The sequence below is a fragment of the Engystomops pustulosus genome, chromosome 2 (assembly GCF_040894005.1).
Source record: "Engystomops pustulosus chromosome 2, aEngPut4.maternal, whole genome shotgun sequence".
NCBI lineage: Eukaryota > Metazoa > Chordata > Amphibia > Anura > Leptodactylidae > Engystomops > Engystomops pustulosus.
In genome coordinates, this window is record NC_092412.1 from 129,267,788 (window position 1) to 129,290,277 (window position 22,490).

At 39.0% G+C, this 22,490-nt stretch overlaps 1 protein-coding gene across 1 annotated transcript in view; it reads right to left on the reverse strand.

Moving 5' to 3' along the window:
- Positions 1-3,195: 3,195 nt before the first annotated feature.
- ULK2 (unc-51 like autophagy activating kinase 2) overlaps positions 3,196-22,490 on the reverse strand; it is a 69,388-nt gene continuing 50,093 nt past the window's right edge. Inside the window, exons 12-27 of the mRNA XM_072136413.1 lie at positions 21,617-21,708; positions 19,781-19,952; positions 19,050-19,110; positions 17,529-17,666; positions 16,963-17,102; positions 16,324-16,407; positions 13,394-13,677; positions 13,089-13,282; positions 12,506-12,615; positions 12,213-12,353; positions 11,451-11,659; positions 9,885-10,063; positions 9,528-9,646; positions 9,287-9,444; positions 7,335-7,470; positions 3,196-5,685 (exon numbers count right to left, since the gene is read on the reverse strand). Coding sequence (XP_071992514.1) covers positions 5,624-5,685; positions 7,335-7,470; positions 9,287-9,444; positions 9,528-9,646; positions 9,885-10,063; positions 11,451-11,659; positions 12,213-12,353; positions 12,506-12,615; positions 13,089-13,282; positions 13,394-13,677; positions 16,324-16,407; positions 16,963-17,102; positions 17,529-17,666; positions 19,050-19,110; positions 19,781-19,952; positions 21,617-21,708 — 2,279 coding nt within the window. The 3' untranslated portion in view covers positions 3,196-5,623. The remainder of the gene's footprint in view (positions 5,686-7,334; positions 7,471-9,286; positions 9,445-9,527; positions 9,647-9,884; positions 10,064-11,450; positions 11,660-12,212; positions 12,354-12,505; positions 12,616-13,088; positions 13,283-13,393; positions 13,678-16,323; positions 16,408-16,962; positions 17,103-17,528; positions 17,667-19,049; positions 19,111-19,780; positions 19,953-21,616; positions 21,709-22,490) is intronic.

Consider the following 22,490-nt stretch of genomic DNA (forward strand, 5'->3'; position numbering starts at 1 on the left):
TTGGGTAAAACTGAAATCAGGTGATCAGCTATAAAAACAAATAGCTTTTTGACCAACCTTACTACAAATGGATGTAATAGTACTGCGATGTGGAAAGTAACTAGTTATATTACATCCAGGTTATGACACAGAGCCCAAACAAAGTCAGGGTCATAATGTGCGAATGTCAGCTATAGTAAGGCTGAAACCCTGCTCTAATACCCACACCCGGAGATAACGCCATTTGCAGGTGTTAACCACTTAGATGCTGCATCATGTAAGAGGGTTACCACGCGCAATCTATTGGTTCCATGACAGTCCCACTGAAAGAATTCAGAGATTTGAGGTTGTGTCAGATCTTGCCAACGGGGAGACCTGACTATATCCGACTGCGCATTTGTCAATACATAAGTATTGCAGTGCTGTAACTTGAACAATTGATCAGACAATCGTTTGTTCAAATCCAAGTATCAAAAAAGTTAACAACATTCTTTTTAAGATAAAGAAAAAGGCCCCTATACACTGGTATCATCGCATCTGTAACAATCCATACAATAAATCTGAAGCATTAGTGGACCTGCATAGTAAACGCCATTAAAAAAAAAAACCATAACCCTTCATAAAAAATGTTTTAAAAAGTGAAAAAAGGCACCTGCCCCAAAATGGCACATAAAAAAAAAAAAACAATAACTCTTCTCACAAAAAAATAAGTACCCAATCGCTCCGTCAACAGAAAGATAAAAAAGATATGCCTCTAACAGCGTTGCTAAAACAAATGAGATACGCCAATTTAGTTTTTATTCAGTAAAATTATGGTATGGTGAACGGCGAAAAGAAAAACTATAAACCCTAACCAAGAATTGGTGATATTATTTTCCTCCTCCAGAAGAGTAACTGTAAAGTGCATGTCCTCCTGCAAAACATAAGCCCATCTTCACAATTCTAAAAAAAAAAATGATTGCCTATAGAATGTAACAATTCCAATCTGCTCTTAAATGCGCTCCTTCCCTTCAATGCCATGCTGTGTGCCCATACAGCAGTGTACCACCACATATAAGGTATTGACACACTCAGGACAAAATGGGTATCAGAGCTTATTGTCATATTTTGTTCCACAATAAATGTGTTTTTTTGTAAAAATAAATTACAGTTTCTAAATTGCACTTCCATTTTATTTTAACCCCTGTGAAACACCTAAGTTTTGTCCATACATACAGTATAAGGGAATAAGCACTGATCTGTGCCAACATATATAAGTACTTTAACCCTTGGGTCCTAATAGCGTCTACAATATACTGCAATAATGCAGTTTTGCTAATGATCTATAATTGTCTTCCAGCAATGAGTAACTTTTATGGAGGGCTCTACCTGTCTCTACCAGTCCTAGTGTACACAATTTCAGTTGCCTGTGGTTTCCGACCCTGAGGGCGCGTTCACACGTTGCGTTTTCATTGCGTTTGAAACGCATATACAACAGCTGAGGAGGGGTGATTTGCCTAAATACATCACTGTTAACATTTTCATTTACAAAACAAACAGTGTTAACAACGCGTTAACGCATGCATTAACATTGCGTTTACAAACATAAATGGTAATGTAATTAGGCAAATCACCTCTCTTCAGCTGTTTCAAACGCAATGAAAACGCGACCAAAACGCAACGTGTGAACGCGCCCTGAATCTTCTGACTTTAGGGTCGGCAGACATCTTGTCTGACGCTGTGGAGCTGAGCTGCTCTTTTCTCCCTGCACCCACCCTTGCATTCCAGGACGAGCTCACACTGATACACACTCACTTCCTACCATCAAACAACACATCACATCACATCTTGAGCAGAGCTACAACTTACAGGCAGATAAGTTCTTTATCCCAGAAGGATATATATAAAACAAAACAGCAGACAAAAGGACGGCGCCCCGGGTGATACCTTCACAGTACATATGGAGTGAAGTGGTCACTGCCTCTGGTATTAAGATAAAGGCTGCAACCCCCAAAAATACCACGGAAGAGAAAAATATATCTATATAACCAGAATGGGTGGCGCTGACTCTAACTACTATCTTTTACTGGAGTGTCTACATCAATGATGGATCAATTGACTCTTCTCCAAAGAAATGATAAAATTGCTTTATTCATAAAAGGTAATAAAATTTCCAAAATGATAAAATGAAATAACTTACAATTCAGTGAAATTAGTCATGTCCTTGTTACGCGTTTCGGGGTCCTGCCCCTTTCTCAAAAACAAACGGTCTGTTCACTCCAGTAAAAGATAGTACTTAGAGTCCATTTTTTCATTCCACCGGACCTCCGTTTATTTATCCCAGAGAGAGGGAGGGAAGCACATCAGATCTGACTGTGTGTTTTGACAGAGCAGAGATGTAGCCAAGCTAAGAATGTCATTGTGTGTAAAATGTATCTCATGGATCTCATCATCTCATCTGTGATCTGTCTCATCTCTCTTTCTATGTGTTAGATACTAGTACGTTCAGCACTACAGCTCTGTAATTTTACACTGACCATTACTGAGTTATAGGATCAAAAATAGCAATACAACTTAGTAAAATTGTAAAGTAAGTGGTTAAAAATTATCTTTATTGTGTAAACATCACTAGGCAGACTCTGGTCTTGTAGTGTGGAGAAATGCTTAACAATGTGTAGTGTGGAGAAACGCTTAACAATCGCATGCGTTTCCCTGGAAACACATGTCCGTTCAGGCCGAGGACCTCCCCCTGTGCGCTAGCGTCGCGTTATGAAGGACGCCTAGCGGTACGTGTGACCGCGACCTTATTCACAAATACCATAAACAGTAACAGACTTGAATTTCTAGACCTCCTGGTAGAAATGAAAGATAATAAGATATATACCTCCATCCACAGAAAAAAGACATGCACTAATGCGTTGCTCTATTACGAGAGCTACCCCCTGAGACACGTAAAAGCAGCCATTCCTTACGACCATTTCCTAAGAATAAGACGTATCAACAACACACAGGAAGGCTTTGAGAGACAAGCAGGCGACTTAAAAGGGAGGCTCTTGAGAAGAGGCTATCCTGAGGATATGATAGAACGTGCATACGAGAAAGTGAGGTAAAAAAAATCAAAAAGAGTTAGGGCGCATTCACACGTTTAAAATGGTGTGAATCTCACTGAAAAGAACCTGATTATTTATAACATGTTTAACATCAATGAAGCCAAGTAAGACAATATAACAGCTGGAGCCTGTTTCAGTTTGTTTTATTTACTCATAATATACATTTATACAAGCCATAATAAAGAGGCTATTTTTGCAACGGTTCTGTGAGTTATTATCTAGATTTAAGAATAATGCATGCAGTTTACAAACAAGAGGTAGAAACACGGTATTAAAGACCTAGAAATGCACAGATCGGCATCTGTATATTTCAACAAGCAGATACATAAATAAAAACACTTCAAATAATTGGCAGAATCTTAGATAAATAATATAAAAATAGCTGTCAAGTAAAATAAAACACATGGTGCGTTAAAATAATATACATGTATTGCAGTGGTGGTGTATAGTCTCAGATACATCACCTTTATGACTGTTGTGAGTAGATGCTTCAATATCTACCATTAAACAATGTTCAAGCATCAGAATTTAGAAGAAACTGATGTAAATTTGGCTGAGAATTTTAAGTTGTTTTCCTTGCGTACTGTCCTGAATTATTTAACAGAAGACATTATTCTTGTTATCAAGTAACATCCAGAATGTAATGGGCACATGCAATGTATTGAACTGCTGTCAATAAGGGCATTCATTCCAATACTCATCATGGTGAATTAAGAGTAGCAAGATGTCCCAAAATACTCAAACCTGAAAGAAGAGTTATGTAGACCAGTAACATAAAAATGAAGAGTTTACACACATATCAAAATGGTTTATTCTGCGTCACTTGGGGTGAACCCATTGTTTTATTTAAACAGAGACCTACCTCAAAAATGCCATGCATCTGTTCCGCACAGGAGTGTGCATGCATTTTCCATATCTGCATTGTAGGTCTGAGAAAAGCTTCAATAGTATAAACATACTATAGTATGATGAATGATTCATAACCACATAATAAGCTGCTGGTATTTCACTTTTGCTGCCAAATGCACCATAGCACTGTGCTAGTTATGACAAGGTACTAGCCCTCAGTGCTTGCACCCCCCCCCCCCCCCAAAAAAAAAAAATGTAATAACAACAAGCTTAACAAAGGTGGCACAAAGTTGTTTTTTTAAACTTTCCTTTCATAGGTGATACATGGTATGAACCTAGAACTGTTACAATTGCTTTAACGCTATGTAAATGTATATACTGTAAAGAAGTCCATTTGAAAGGATCAGGACTGACATGTGACCATTTCAATAATGGCAGTTTCATAGAGTTAAAAATTATATAAAGGCTTATCCAAAATGGCTGTGAAATGTCACTAAAAATGAAATAAAAGTGGCATTGTGGACACAAAAGAGTGGCACCTCTGTCATTGAAGAAAAAAAAAAAAAATTACCAAATACTGGCCCACAGTGACCACTAGTCATATAGGTCACCCAGCAGTTGTGTCTACTAACCTTTGGTGCCATAGCTGTTCTTACTGTGCCATCTACTGTTTAGACATGTGAGCTGCACCCTAAAATATGCAGGCCACGCTACAGACTTAGGAGTATAATTGTCCGAGAGAAGCTACTGTCTATTAATATCTAACAGAGTAGTAGTAGTCACACACGTCTATATTACAGCACGGTTTTCCTTCTCTAACACTGTCCGTGGAACAAATTTACACCTGATTCAAGAATTAGAGTAAGTAAGCACATATCACATGCACAAACCAATATATATGCAACACACACCACCAGAATATAAAGCAAATACCAACCAAATAAAACATTATTGAAAACAAACATATTAGTAATCAAGTATTAGACAAATAGATACAAAAGGGTCACAAGTCTTGTTTTTTTTACAGTTTGTAAAGTATTTAGGAAGCTACATATTCAATTCCAACTTTTTGATACATACAATGAAATGATAACTTTCTCAGTAAATTTATTGTGCCTTTTCATATTCATAAGAGTTCCATACTAGGTAATAATTTACAGTTTATAAGAAATTAGTGCAAAATAAATTGGTTTAAAAGTAGAACATCAAGTAGCCACATCAAAATGAGAGCAAATGAACCGAGATTCAGTTTTCAGTCTTCTGTTCCTACTCAAAATAAAGTGCTTCTCTTTTATGTCCGATGGATGGATCCTGTGGGTTCAGACGTTGTACCACAAACCCAGGTGAGTAGGTAAACATTGAACACTTCACTACTGGAATACTGGGTTGCTGCTTGTGAAGGATTACCCACTGGTTTCATCACCTCCACCATGTCTTATGGAGTAACCAAAGTTTATTAGCCAAAATACATTTCCAAGGTTAAAAATTTCCTTCCATTTTACATATAGGTTGAAAGGCATGTTTTGTGAGGAGTGTCTTTAAAATAAGGCAGCCTTCCTGAAGTCCCCTGATATAATTCCATTATGAAAGCCACCAATGGAGATTTTGGTTCCTTTTCCACCTATTAGATGTAGAAGTTTATTTACACAGAACTACACTACAGTGGTCCCTCATTTTGCTCTTCAGCAGTCCAGTGGATACCAGTACTATTCATACACAGCTACTGCTCCATATAGTGCAGACAGTCTTCCCTCCACACTGGCTTTATCTGGAAAAGAGGAGGGTAACTATGAATATGCCTATAAAAAATCATAACAAGCACATAAAGAATGATGTATCCGGAATGGCATTAGTTACCTTACAAGAAAAAAACACTTTAAGGGTGTGTTCAGCTTTTTAATGAACTTTAAAAGCCAAGTTGATGAAAGAAAGTGGATCGTATTGTTTTAGCTTCAAACGTGTGAACACACCCCAATTATGTACCAAAGGCAAGCATTTTTAGTGTATGGCTTCTTAAATACATTTTCATTTTAATAATTTTTTAAACTAACAGACACCGAGAAACCTATAAATATCCAATCCAAAAACAAAAAAGAAAGACCGGTCACTCCCCAAAAATGAAGGTTTTTATTTCAGCCAACGGGACTGTACAGGGAGGTGCCGGACACGACACAAACGTCTGCGACAGACCTGAGAAACGGCCCGTCATTTGTGGCGTTCCGGCACCTCCCTGTACAGTCCCGTTGGCTGAAATAAAAACCTGCATTTTTGGGGAGTGACCTGTCTCTTTCTTGTTTTTGGATTGTATATATAGCTTTCTACTGTTTAATACAGAGTGCACCACTGAAGCAGACCTGGGCCATAGCCTTTGGCTTCAATTTCTGTGAAGGTGTTAGTGTGGGTGGAGGACGCAGTTGCCTACTTTACTATTTTGACTTTTTGGAACTCGTTCAACCAAAAAATATAGTTTGGTGGTGTGTCGCTCTATTAGTTTTTGGAGTGCACAATCAACGCAGGTATATGAGGGATAAAAGTGTTCAAACTCGGGTGGTGGTTTGTAGGGGTATCAGTTTGGTGGATGTTGGAGTAAATATATAGGCTGCACAGTCTACTATTATCCAGAACTTTGGGAATATGGTATGTTAAACAGACACTAAAATAGTGTATGATTTTATGCTGCCCTAAATCAAATATGTCCACTGTATTTGCTAGTCCATCTAGGATGGCTTTTACCAAGGGTAGTTTAGAATTTTACACTACTGAACTATGTGTTTGCTATTATCCAGAACTTTGGGAATGTGCAGCCTGTATCTTTTGCACCAACATCCACTAAACAGATGCAAATCTTCACCACCAGAGTTATAACACTGTTATCCTGAATATACTTAGGTAAAAGGTTCATATACTTCATAAAGATACCCGCCTTATCCTTATTTTTGCTAGATTTATAAAAAAGCTGATAATTATTAATATGTTTTTCCAGTAAGGTGTTTATACACTGGTGAGTTTTTTTTAAAAAATTCCTTATTCTAAAAGGGAGGAGCTAAAATAAAATGTTTTAACTTAATGGTTAGGTACAAGTTAGCCATATTTTTTCAAGGAAGCATGTATGGTGTTATGAATGCATTTCTTAGCTGAACAGAACTTACTACCTCATAGTATCAGTAATGCATTGACTATGGATCTCCTCTCCTATAATAAAGCATTGTTTGAGCACAGGCGCAGCTCTGGCTCCCTGACATCAGGTACTGAGATGATCATAATAAAGGGCCTCAAAATCAGATATTCTTTAAAGGGGATGCATCACGAAGATACATACAATTAATAAATACATACAAGTGTCTAACCACACTGTGCATGCATTAGGATATGAACATAATAAAAAGTGGTTTATGTCTCTGACTCGGAATGTCTTACATTTATTGACATTTTCAATGTCTGCAGGGCTCTGTAGGATCTTTGTTAAGCCTTCTAAAAGAAGTGCTGCTCTGTGGTAGCGATAAGCAATATCTTCAGTCTGCTGGAACATTTCATCAAGGGCGGCTGCTTGTACCTAAAGGAAGAGGAAAATATGTTTTTGTGTAATCAAAAGGAAATAAAAAAAACTTGCTGATGAATCACACCTATTGATTTTTAACTTTTAATATGTCTGGACTACTATGCATCCAGACTAAGAGACTGTAGTCGTAATTAACACCATTTGGTAAACTGTAGTAAATTTGCATCCTCCTGCCTATCTTTCACAGATACAGTGGAATTCAAAAAAAGAAAACATTTTGCAGTAAGAATGGCAGCATGTCATAGAGCAGTAGGAGCTTGGCAAATATGTCATTTATATCTCTGCTTTTCCTGTGCTTAGGAGGGACTACTGTATAATAATAAAATTAGTATTATTCATACTGAATAATACAAGTGCAATGTCTCCACCATTGTGTAGAAAGTTCATGCTAATTTATTTATCTGCTTTTAAAAATTTTGATGGGTAAAATTATACATCCAGCCACAAAATGTGGGCACCATCCACAATTCTGCAACAGGAACGCACTTCTAAAGATTAATTTCAAAAGTTTGGCATTTAAATTTGTGCAGTCAGTGAGTGCACCACAAGAAAGTACTGACTCTTTTTAAGGCGCACACAAATCAAATGAAAATGTCTTTCCACCAAGCCTCATAATGAGCTGACTGCCAGAGAAAGTTCCTACATAATTAATGTGTCAGTTATTTACTCATGACCATAAGCCATCGGTCTTCTGTCATCAAATTTGTAAAACGGAGACTACGGTAAATAAACTTTAGAATGAAAATTTCCTCTTAACTATACAAGATCAAAGCTACATGGAATGCAAATTTTATGGGCCCAGTTTTTTGGGAAGTTGTGTTGAAAACTGAAAAGGCACTAAATATTTTTCACATTATTATATCCCTTCTATTCAATTTTCCCATTTTATATGGTGGGACAAGGGGCAGTCATTTTAAAAGAAAAGATTTCCAATTTAAAAAAATAAATGAAAACATGATAAAAGTAAACAGTCATACTAAATAGTAAAACAAATAGTTAGTATTAGTGACAGATGACACTTTTACATGGATGAGACTCCGAAAGGGAACCTGTCAATAAGGCACTAGTTTACACTAATAACATGTTCCCAAAGTCCCTAATATGATAAAAGCATATGTGCATTTGTCATGTTTGTGGGATTTGTACATCGGCTAATATTGGCATCATACTATGGTACCTGGCTCCATGCCAACATCCTCCTGAAGTCCTGGGGGCTGGGATTCAAAACGGTTGTCTGCTCATTATCCTTTAGTATAGCCTCACTCCAAAACCCTCCTCCACGTGACATCACAGACGGGCATTAGGAACGCCCGATTCCTGGCTGCCACCCCTCTGGGACGACAGTAGACCGCTGCATGCATTACCGGCGCTTGTGGGGAGAGCTGTATCTCTCTGACATGAGTAGTGAGAGCCGGAGAGATACAGCTCACCGCGCAAGCGCCGGCAATGCTTGCAATGGTGACAGAGGAGCAGCAGCTAATAATCAGGCTTCACTCCCATGGTTCCTAGTGGCTGCCTGTCCGTGACGTCACACGGAGGGAGGGGGTTTCAGTGTGTGGGCACCGCTAAAGGATGAGGAGCAGACAACGGTTTGAGACTTCAGGGGGACCTAGGCCGGGAGCCAGGTACGTTGGTATAATGATAATATTAGGTGATGTACACATCCCACCAACATGACAAAAGAACATATGCATTTATCATATTATGGGCCTTTGGAACGTGTTATTAGTGTAAAATAGTGCGTTGATGACAGGTTCTCTTTAATGTAGAAAGGTCACATAATTTGTTTTGGATTTAGTAGCCATCTTACCATTTCCACAGCACAATTGTAAATTAGTTTTTCTGCTGTGACGCTGTTGATCTCATCCACAAATCTCTGCTTGTCTGAGAAGAATCGGTTTAGCTGATCAGTCAGCTTCTTGCACATGCTGATGCAGAATTTATATTGGTCATTCATGGTCTTCACCACTGAAACAATACAAGGGTTAAGTGTCACTTGTTCTTGGAAATGCACTTGGCGATAAATTTGGAGGAGAAGAACAAAAATTTACCTTGTTTTACAGCACTTGAAGGGGTCAACTTTGCCGATTTGATCTGCGATTTTGCAAGCTGAAGGGATGATGCCAGGAACTGAGCGGCTTTCATGTACAGTACCAGCTGTTCCACTTGTCTGAGAACACAAGAGAAGCAAGGTCAATTACTGTTCTCATCAGTACTTGGGATACAGGGGTAATATGTAGCCAGCAGATGGGCTGCACAGGGTCAGAGACAAAACATGAAGGGGGTTTGTCACATCAATTACAAAAATGAGAAAATAAAGAGGAGAAATACACCACATGCTGAGATGTTCTAATGAAGGAGATAGAAGAGTCCTGCCATTATAACAGCATTCATCCAAGATCACTTACCCCCATTCTTTGCTCAGCTGACTTATCTGATCCACCACCACACTTTCCTGTATCTGGTAAAGAGAGACAGCAGAGGTGCAGAGATCGGTAGTTCTGCTGCGACTAGCGGTCAGCTCCATGACACATTCCGTGAAGGCAAGCATCAGATTGAGGTGTCGCAGCGTTTCTGTATGTTCCCTCTGATTAAATGGACATACAATATAAAAAAATCATTGCTCAAATCCCTAATGTTGCTAAATTAAAAACTTAAGAAATTAAAAAAAAAATAATAATTAAAAAAAATAATCAGTTAAATTCCCTGCCACTCCTATGGTACAATCAGTTTTACAAGTGATGGCATCAGCCGTCTTATACCATGCAGGTGGTTAGTGACTAGCTCTAGTGGTCACATGGATCTACTCAGGTCCAGAGGGGGCCACCAAAAGATTAGCATAGGGTATCTAAAAGGAGAATAACTTTTACTGCTGTTTTGTTGGACTATTAAGGTGATTACTCATTATGTGTTCATGTCATATTTAAGTAACGGATAACCAATATCATGTGATAGCTGGCAGAAGAATCAATGTGGCAGTGTTTGGTGTAACATGTTCCCAATATAGTAAAATGTTATATTTATTTTTACAAAACCCAGGCGGTTACAAGGTTCTGTAAGTTTGTTCTTAAGTTGAATTTGTATGCAAGTCAGAACTGTATATTTTATAATTGTAACTCCAGACAATTTTTTTTTTGGTCTCTGTGACAATTTTGGGTTGTCATAAGAAGCAGGATTAACAATAAAGCTTAATTTCAGACACCATTGACAACTGTTACAGCTGATTATTGTAGCTTGGGACTAAAGTACAGTAAATTACCAACATCCAGAGGTCCATTTATAACTAGGGGTCGTATGTAAGTCGAGTGTTCTTAAGTAGGGGACCCCCTGTATAGTGTATACTGTAAAACCACCCACTCCTAGAGTGTGCAGTACCTAATGTTTGCTTATATAGGAGTTGTGTCTGATGTTGCTGTACAGCTTTGTTTAAGTAAACGGGGCTGAGCTGCAATGCCAAAGAGAATCCAAGGACAGGTATAATATTCTCTTAAAGGAACTGAATTCATCTGATCTGCTAAACAATACCATAAAGACATTTGTCACAAGCTCAATGTTTTCCTAATGTTTTCATACGGGAAGCCAGCAGGTTGGGTGATGTGGTAATTCTATGATTTTATTGTGACTTGCAGGTGTCAGCATGTTGTGCTTCCATGTGAAATGCAGTATGTGGTCACTCATGTTTGCATGCATTTCCCCCTATGCACACCACTCCCAAGTCTCTTGTTTGAGGAAGTCTCTTTTTATCAGAAGTGCCTCAAAACAAGGGATTTTACAAGAGGTCCCACAATCATCTGCCACTTGACCCAGCTCTTCTGGCCAAAAGGAAACCAGAGCAAGTATAATACGGGTGACCATATTAAGATGTTGTAATTGCCTTGGTAAACTTTCTTATTTGTGGATAACCCCTTTAAAATATTTTACCAAACATGAGCCCATCAGCCATTATTCTAGCAACATTCGCTTTAAAAGCATACCTCCATAAGAGTTTCCTCAGGCAGCTCAGGGGCCTCAAATGTGATAAAATCTTCCAGACTGGGTGGTGAAGTGCCATAGGACATGTACTTTAGAGCTGGTGCTGCGTCACCTCCAGGAGGAGAGGAGCCCATGTGAATACCAGAGGGGGATCCCATGTACACTCGGCCACTAATGGAGCACAGCGAGCCACCAGAGCTGTTTGAACCAACTGTATTAACAAAGAAATAGGAATACTCATTATATCAATAAAGCAAATTAATCTTATTATTATGTATATTTATGTAGATGCATCCATTGGATTTCAATGTTTAAAGGACTATACTGATCAACTATTAGTGCTAGATTTATTAACTAGATTTTAAAGAGTGACCCATCTGTGTTACAAAATATGTTAGTAAATCGGCATCAGTGTCTCCCCTGCTCATAAATCAAATATCCCCAGAATGTATGTTATGGAGGTAGGAGTAATGCAAACACTGAATTTCCTTTTAAAGTCTATGGAAGAGGCAGAGGAGAACAGTTTCCAACTCTTTCTCTCCACTGCATACAGTGAATTAAGTCTACAATCTAAAAGTAGTGATGTGGAACAATGCACTCACTGTACTAGAGGTCGTGGGAAAAAAAAAATACCCAGCCAACAAGTGATAAATGTAATATGAGGAAAACCTCTACATGAATTCAGGTACTCTGAAACCTCAAATCCCTATAATGTTATACTCCCTATTCTATAAAATACCAGGAAAAAATTATGCAGGTCCTACCTGAAGTGGCTCGAGCCCTCATCATCATGTGGGTACATGTGGGTGGCGTGGCGCTGCTGGGAGGAGATCCGACAGTGAACATCACTGCCCTATTTGCCATCACAGGCACTGTAAGGACACTTCCTGTAGCACCAGAGGGGACTGGAGAATAATGCACAATACAGATTTAAAAGCAATCCAATTCACACTGGACACACATCATATTTAGAGATCAATGGCTGGACTAGCTTTTACATTAAATTCACGTGTAAATTCACGTTAATTGTTAAGGTATTTTAGAGAAGGGCCTATACCTGTATCCATAGGACGTTCAGAATTCAGACTGTCTGTGCTGCCCTGGTAATACTGTCCTCCAAGGATAGTTCTGCTGGTCTGATCTGACAATTTCCCAGCACTCACTGACCTGTAAGGGAGAATGACATGGGCATGCTTTTAATGTGAATTAGAACATTAGATCGCAACAGACAATATTTGTTCCCCATCTCTATGCAAGCATGATTATGCTTCAACACATGCAAATGCTCTATAGAGGAGATACTTTATAAATGAACAATGTCCACTAGATGGCACTTAGTCACTTAAATTGGGCTGCATGAACAAAATAAAGATGTACAGACTTCCCAAATGTATATTTAAACAAGATGTGCTTAAAGGGCATCTACCACCAGGATGAAATACTGTATGCAAATGAGCAAAGGGGCTCCAAGCTCCATTGGTGTTAATGGAATCTGGAGTCCCTCAGGCTCATTTGCATACAGTCTTTCGCCTTAGTGTTGATGTCCTTTAGTCTTCTTTGCAATATAGAAGGTTCTGTCAAAAAGCGGGAAAAAATATTCCCCAGATAAGAATGCTATTCATTTCAATATACAATCCTACCTTCCAAAAACAGTTTTGGTATGCTCTGCAGGGCCTGCCTTTTCACTTCCATGTGGACAGTGGAAATGCGAGCAATCCCTTGGTTCCAACACATCTTTGACCTGTACTAAAGTGTCAACAGGCCCCTGACGAGTAACCAAAGCGGGAAGATTGGATGAGGCTTGAGTCTTTGGGATCTTGAATGGAGCAGTTGCCTGGAAAGGAAATACAGTAAGACAGTGGGTTAAACACATGTAAAATTGAGTTCGTGTAAAAAAAAACCCACATAAAACTAATAATGTACACAAACGTTTACTATAACAAACCTTGGTGGGGGATCCTATGATAGTGGGTAAGGGGCTCTTATAGAGCCATTCTGAACTCCTTGGCGATGATCCCATGTGTTTTGTCGGAGAAGCTCCAAGACTGACCGGTCGTGCTGGCTGAGGAGAATGGCTAAAGCCATGTCCGGCATATGAGGGACAGACTGGATCTGAATGTTGTTTTCGTAGCTTCTGCTTATTCTGGTAGATGTCTGTGAGGGTTGGGGCACTTGGGAGCCTTCCACCTAGCAAACACTGAGGCGACTGAGACTGTGGTACTGGGGAACCTGAAAACACAAGGAAATAAAATCTTTATTTCATCTCTGCAAACCTCAAGTTTACAAAAAGTTTAAAAAGTAACCACCACAATGGTTTAACCCCTCCCATTGTTTTTTTCCTTAAAAATCCATAACTTTTTTCATTTTTATGTGTACTTTGTTACCCAGAAAACAAGCCCTTCTAAAACAAACTGTTTATCCCATTGACAGTATTTGGTTTTCCATTTCGTGTACTGGAAAACCGGAAAAAAATGACAAATGCAGTTAACTTACGGAAAAAAAGCTTTTGCACCATTTTCTTATGGGCTCTGTTTTTACAGCTTTTACAGTGCACTGAAAATGCCACCTCCCCTTTATACTTTGGTATGCCCAATATCGCAGCAACCCAAATTTATATCGGTATAATTAGGTTTTTTTTTTAAAAAAAAGTTTTCATTTTCCAAAATTCTAATACCAATAACTTTTTCATACTTTGGCATATGGAGCTATTTAAGGTTTCATTGTATGCAGGATGTGATGGCGTTTACATTTATACCATTTGTGGGACTGTACAACCTTTTGATCACTTTTTATAAATTGATAGATCCGGACTTTTGGGACACAGCGATTCCTAACATGTTTATGATTATTATTGTTTATTTTTAGATCATCTTTAGTTAAAGAGGGTGATTTGAAGAGTTTTTTCACAGTTTCTAAACAACTAGGTCTGATCGATCCTACCATATACATCCATACTACCGTATAGCAGTATATGGCATTTTGTCACATTAGAACACTTCAACAGATCTTCAGAAATGAAGATTCCTGGAGTCTCATACCATGATGTCAAGGGGGGAGACTATCACAGCCAGAATTAACGCTAGGTGTTTGCTGCAAACGGTCTGTATGGAGAGAGCTTGGCCCTTGAGCCTTCGCCTTACACCCCTTGCCACAGGCCGAAGTACTATTACATCAGATTGTAGCAAGGTTTTAAAAGGACATTCATCAGTTTTTACCACACTAAACTACCATCACTTGCTGACAAGGTATGAAATGTCTTTTTCTTTCATTCCTTTTGTGTGAAATTTAATCAGTTTATCTATAAATCTCAAGTCATGTGAACATTAGCAGAGAAAAATCATATTTGGCTGAGATAAGTCAAGCTTATAGGCTGAAGAGGGAGTGCCACTTCAAATGCCCCAATCTTTAGTTTGTGGTTCTACACAACCAGAGATACATGCAGTTAAAGGAGATTTACCATCATTAATGTACCTATATAAGCAGCTCCACTGGCAGAAACCTCTATTCATGCCGATTCAGGATCTGTTTCTCCTTTTCATGGTCTACTGTTTGTATAAAAGTACTTTGTAAAATATTAGCTGCAAGTGCAATGGGGGGAAAGGTGGGGAGGGCAATCACTGTAGCCCTTCAAGTCCCCTGTTTCACTCCCAATTAACTACCCCCTGTAGCACTTTTTGCACACCACCTTGCCCAGCTGGTTCTTATTCCTGTGAAAAAGATGTTCTACGCAGGCAATCACTGACTAAAATCAGCGCCATAGGATGAAGAGCGTTTGCGCAGAGCATCCCTGGAGCCGAGGGAGAGCTATTGTGCAAGTATGGTGATAATCAGGGTGGGGCGTAAAATGCTATGGGGGGTGGTAATTGGGAGTAAAGTAAAAAAAATAATAATACAGAAGGGCAGCAGCAATACTCTCATAGCACTTGCAACCGATTTCGAGACTTAAAACTGGTTTTATACAAAAAAAAGCAGACCATAAAGGGAATTTGAAACAGAGCATTTACAACCAGCCAAGTAATGTAATAAATGCATGTATCATGAGAAAAAGTGCCCAGATGCTGTAAGTTCACTGTAATTGAACTGAGCTTCCAGCAACACTTTCACATTCATAAAGTCTGCTTGGAGAAAAGCCAGTACTTTGTTGCAGTTGAAAGGTCTGCCCATGTGAGGCGGCCCTGGTTCACCTGGGCAGAGTCAGCTTAGTTCACCTTAGGTGATTTTTACAGTGTGATGTTTACAGCTTACAAGTTCAAATCCAGCCATACATATCTACCATTTACAGAAAGAGAGATCTGATAATATTACACAGCTGCAAGGAATCTCACCACCTGTTTTGGCTATATTCACATGAACGTATGGGGGAAGTATATACGGCCCCATACACGGCAATGGGCACACGGCGCCCTATTGGAGCAGACACATGCGGCACTGTACCGTTCCGTAAGCGAAAGAAAGATAGGACATGTCCAATCTTTCTCTAGTAATACAGCGTCGCAGCCCCCTCCTCTCCCTGGCGCCGATGTATGCCCGCCGTACTATGGTACGGTGGGCATACATTGTGTGAATGTAGCCTAAGAATGTAAAAAATGTAGGCTGTTTATGTAACATTGTAACAGGGGTCTTCAACAATGATACTTACAAATTGATACTTATAATTGTGAATGCAATCAAAAGCACAACAGAACTACGTGTGTAGCCAAACGGGAACAAGCCAAGGCTACTGAAATTGACACTAAACTACAGCGTTGGTAGCCCTAAAAAAAGTGTCTGGGACCATGTTAAAAGTAACAACCAACACACCTGCACTACAATGAGACAGACTGTAACATACGTCCTTTTCCATGTTTGCACGTGAAGAATATAATTGGACCATACCTCCTGAAGAGCTTCTACTTCTGGACTCGTGGCCTTGAGGATGACCGCAACAACAATGTCCAATCTGCTCTGGGATGGTTCCCACTGTACAATAAAAAAAATGCATAAGTTAGAGTACAACTAACAAGATGTCAGAATTGTGCAAACAAAGGATGGTTTACAGTAGTCCATCTGTTTTGGTCCTGATATTATGATATGTTTATTCAGTTTTTTACTTTGGCTTAAAAAAAAAGATTAAGCACAAATGGTCATACTGTCAGAGCGCATATATTGCATTGATATGACAAACAATATCGTGAGAAAGTCCAAGCTTTATTATGCTGCAAAGCTCTGCATGCCCTCACAATCACTCCGATTGGCCTCCTGTTAAATTATCAGCAACCACAATGACCATTATACTAAATAGGCCCTCTATAGAGGACATGACACGTGCCCCGGAGGCTGGAAGCAAGACTATCATTTGCTTCAAATAAGCAAATTCAGTTAAAGCAAGTGCACTGAGATGTAACCTTTTTCTTGCACTTCTGGCAGAGGGATTATTGGTCATGGAGATTCCAATAGCGAATTACCGTGCTTGCATATACAATTTGCTACATAGAGAGGAAAGATAATAATTACATAGGATTACTAAACAATCACCTAATGGGGAATACGGCCGAGAAGAGCCAGTTGACAATCGACGTCCAGGAGTGGACACCAGGTCTGTTGAACTTGGAGATCCGGAACCAACCTTTAAAAAGCCCATAGGGCTGGTATTGGAGCGTCTCACTGCTCCAGATCTGTAGAGGGAAACAAAAGTGCAGAGGAGTCATTAATTAATTTCATATAAAAATATGTAAAATTGAAAAGGGGATATGGATGCCAATATATGTACATTCCCCATATTCAAATAACTTACTTCCCACTTACATTTAAAAGTATTTATGCATGAAAAATAGAAAATATCTAATCTATACATGCATTTATTCAGTAGTGAACATTTATATACCATGTATACTGTGCAGTTAAAATGCATAACAGTGAGTCTTTACATGCTGGTTGATGTGGGAAATAAACTGAACGTACGACATATTCCTCACGTTGGTACACTAATAAATCCAGGCACTTACAATATAAATAGCCAATATCAGACTTAGTTGGGTAGGTGTCCATTCAACATTAAACACTTAAATGTTTCTTGTAATAAAAAGATAAGGTAACCATACCTGGGTGAGCCATGTGGGTTAAACGTTGGACTTGCAGTAGTTGAGAGATTCTGCTCAATGCGTTGATAGTTCCGTAACTGAGTAGGGACAGGAATTGGCGCGGTCTCGCTGCGCGGCGACATCTGAGGCTGGTTCTGCCTATAGTCAAAAAGCATGAAGAGTGGGAAAAAATCCCTGTGTATAGGTCTATAGGCAATCTGAACCATTGTATTACAGGAGCAGAAAAATGCTGAAGAAATGAAGAATGAAGAAATAAAATAACTGGAGTGCAAAAACGAATGGCTTTAAAATCTATTTTTTCAACTCCAAAGTGAAAAAACTGCTTTCAGTTGGCCAGAGAAGAAACATTCCCTCCTGCGGGCTCTTCATTAGTGAATACAGGGAAAGAAAAGCAGTGCTTGTAACTCAGCAGGACCAAGTCCCTCCCTGTCAGCCCAGCGCCGCTCAAAACAAAGCAATTCTAGGAAAGTAAGAATCTAGCAAGAACAGGAAGTACAAGTGGAGTTCACGCCAGCTGCAGTGTACATGGACCTGACCATAACATATGAGGACATATTATGTAAGTTACAAAGAACTCTTATCCAGATCACTGTACACCCACGCTTGTGTCAACAACCGGCAATGTTGTGTACGTCTTTAATCACAAACTAGGAGAATTTACAGAAAAGCTAGTAAAACATTGGTCAAATACCTAGAATCAAAGCATTGCCCAGATTCTGCTCACAATAATAATAATGAGAAAACAGACCCTGCGTGAATTATAAGTGAACTCAACCAACCCACAGAAAATACCTCAGCTGACCTCAAACAATCTCAATGTCACTTTAAAAGAACATTGTAATTATTAGCAGCACAAAGAACCGTACATTATTATCTGCAAAATGTTATAGAAAAACCTAGGCTTTCTATATTGTACAAATTATGCTCCTATCAAGTTTACATCAAAGGGCACTCAGGCAGAACTCAAACACATTGACAGCCTATTGTGCCGAGGGTTTGTCCAAAGTTTTGGATTGGTTTTCCAATAAGATTCTATCTGAGAAAATTAACTTCTCTAATCCGAGTGGTGCGTGAAACTTGCCCATTCAAGTCAATGGGTACAATGGAAAGAAAACAATCAGAGCTGATTCTAGTGTCATCAGTTAGCACTAGGACTGATAGGACAAAAACCCATCAAAATTGGATGTAATCCAATAACCAAAATTGCCCGACATTTCCGGGCAACTGGCCTGACAATTTGCCGGCAACCCCTATGTATATTTAAAAGCAATGTTGAGAAAAACCAAATCATAATAAAGCAAATATGCTTGTAACTAGACAGTGAGAAGAGTGCTACACTATTACTAGCACAGGGAAGTATTCATGCAAATAAAACATAGCATTAAAAAAAAAAAAAAATCATAGTCCAATATATAACAGATTAATTCCGTCACTGTTACATATACCTATTGCTGTTGCCAATGCTCTATGGTGCACAAACAAATAAAAAATGCCAAAGAGATGAAACAGGCAATAACCTACCCTCCACACATAAGGAACTCACTGGATGCCCTGCGTCCGGCTGTCCCAGTAGGCATATCATCTGCAATGAAAAGGGTTCAAGTTCATAAGAATAGGCTTGTTGCACCGTCCATCTCTTCTGGAGGGCAATCATACATTACAATCTAGCCAATCACAATAACAATCTGGTCTCTTATATGAATGCCTCAACAATTCAGGGGCAGGTTTATTAGGGAGTCTGGGAAGACAATATCTTTTATTCAAAGCCATCTTATATCTGCCCTAGGTCGTGATTGGCTTTTGTAAATCTGTGAAGTATAAAAGTTAAACATATTGGCTGTAATTCCAAACACTATAAAATGTAAAATCTAGTACAGGCGGTCCCCTACTTAAGGACACCCGACTTACAGACAACCCATAGTTACAGACAGACCCCTCTGACTTCTGGTGAAGCTTTCTGAATGCTTTACTATAGTCCCAGATTGAAATAATCAGCTGTAAAGTGTCTGTAATGAAGCTATATTGATAATTCTTGGTCCCATTGCAGCAAAAATTGTTTAAACTCCAATTGTCACTGGGGCCAAAATTTTTTTGTCTGGATCTACAATGATAAAATATACAGTTTCAACTTACATACAAATTCAACTTAAGAACAAACCTCCAGACCCTATCTTGTACGTAACCCGGGGACTGCCTGTATACATATTGATTATGATGGATCCCTCAAACATTCTGGTATTATGTACACCTACATGACTGGTCAGAGGATGGGTTGCTTGGTACCAGGACAAAGTCATCTGTATCGCATGAAGAGTTCTTGCTGCTTGTGCTAGCCGAGTCCTTGGAGATCTGTAAATAATTTGGAGGACCCAATGGGGGCGATGACAGATTTTCTTCTTGGATATGCTGCATATCTGGCAGAGACTAGGAAATGAAAATCAACTATTTATCAATAATGTTTTACGGTTATCAAAATTGTAATAACAGCCATTAAGCACATATGGCCCGCATTGAAAACTACACTCATCAAGGAGTATAGCAACACTATTTTGGGTTGACTATACCCCAATGATTACATTATATTAACTTTTTAGGTGGGAATGCAAAAAAAATATCTTATCTGATTCTGAGTTTTTATTTTATACATCATATAGCATAGATATAATTTTATTTATGTTTACAGCGATATTCAATTTATATAGCTTTTTTATGTTTGAGTAACTTTGATGAATAAAAATGCATTTGGAGAGAAAATCACTTGTTTTTGCATCGGCATCTTCTAAGAGGTTGTAACATTTAGATTTTTTTGTTGTTGATTGAGCTGTATCAGGGTTAATTTTTTGCGTGAGGAGTTGTACTTTTTATTGGAATCATTGTGGCTTTAATGGGACTTTTTGTTCACTTTTTATTGCTTTTTTGTTTGGATGCACTAGAGTCAGAATTTGCTATTTTTTCTATTTTCTTTTTTACGGTGTTCACGGTATGGGTTTAATAATGATTTTATTTTATTGTATGGGTTGTTATGGATGCGCCGATATAACAGAATCTGCTATTCTGCTGCTGCCAGACCTTGTCCGGACCCCGGGGCTCCTATTGAAACAATCGGTACCCCCCAAATTGAGACGATTGTGGTGGGGACACAGACAGAAGCCCTATAGGACAAATGCCTAAAGGTTTAAACATCTGGGACCATGGCACATGGGAGGCCCGTTGTCACCGATTGTTACAGTAATAGCAGTTCAGGATGCAAGTACACAACCAAGGACGGGAAATACCCCCGGATCTGGAAGTACATTTAAACGTTAAATGGGTCACCCTGTTCAGTTTTTTGAGCTATGGACTAAAGGGAGTCTAAAAACAATGAAGAACCAATACTTTCCTCTATCTGGCGTAGTTCAGCGTGTACCGGTGAGTTAACAGTGTTAACAGTGTTACTGCTGAGCCTCTGTATATCAACAGAGGCTGGTGTTTACAGCTGGTGCCATGCTGGAGTGGAGCGCCAGAGAGGGGTATGTATTACTTCTTAGTCCACCCAGAGACAATAGTATACATTTATATGCTTTACCTTTTCCTGCACCAGGCTTCTTTAAAAATGAGCATAGAAGCTGAATCGCCTTCTCACCAGGGGCGTCGCTAGGTCAAAAGATCCGGAGCTTGTGCCCCAGATCTTTTGGTTTCTGTAGTTGTTTATACCCTCAGTAAAGTTGTATTTGCACAACCAAATGTAAGGGCTATGTACAGGAGTGGGCATTACTTAAAGGGCGGAACAGATGCATTGGGTCCCCTGCGCCACATCTTTTACCACCCTAGCAACCCCCCTGCAAAGGCAACAGCTAGATCCCTCCCCAGTGCCCTGCTTGCAATAGTAGGGTAGGTACACTAAGATAAACATTATTTGAAGAAACTAAGGAATAGAACACATTTTAATGAGCATCATGAAAGGTCTCTAGGGGAGAAACATTTGTTTAAGTTCTATCAGAGTCCCCATCTGTTATGTAATTTAAGTCTCTAACAAAATCATTATAAGGAATGTAAAATATGTGGTATACACCAGATTAATGACAGCAAAACATTTTCCATATACCTACAGGAGGAGATGCAAAGCGACAAGATGGTGAGCTTCCACAGGAGCTGCCCGATATACTTGACCCAGAGTAAGTAGGCACTGGGACAGGACAGGCTATAAAAAAAAAAAAGTAGAGATGAAAGCCAGCCAGTTAAACACGCAACTTTATTATCAAAATGCACAAATGTCATTCATCCTGTATTGGAGATGTACAGAGACAAAGTTCAGGCGGTCCCCTACTTAAAAGACACCCGACTTACAGACAGACCCCTTTGACATCTGGTGATGTTTCTGTATGCTTTACTATAGTCCCAGACTGCAATGATCAGCTGTAAAGTGTCTGTACTGAAGCTTTATTGATAATCCTTGGTCCCATTACAGCAAAAAATGTTTAAACTCCAATTGTCACTGGGGCCAAAAATTTTTTTGTCTGGATCTACAATTATAAAATATACAGTTTCGACTTACATACATATTCAACTCAAGAACAAACCTCCGGACCCTATCTAATCCGTAACCCGGGACTGCCTGTACAAGTACTTCTCAATTAATTAGAATATCAGCAAAAACATTTTCCAGTAATTCAATTAAAAAAGGTGAAACTCATATTACATATTACAAACAGAGTGAACTTGTGTATTTAATTACGGTATGTTAATGATTATGGTTTACAGCCAAGGAAAAAAGTCATTTTCTCAGAAAAGTTAAATATTTAACCCAAAACACCTTAAAAGGCTTCTTAACCAGGCCCTTAGTCTGGTTCAGTAGGCGACACAATCATGGGAAAGACCGATGACTCAGAAATCAATTTTTTCTTAACAATGCTTACAAAAATTTGGGGGAGTTCACTCTGCTTTGTTAAGTCTCTATATAATATAGGAGTTTCTTTGTATATA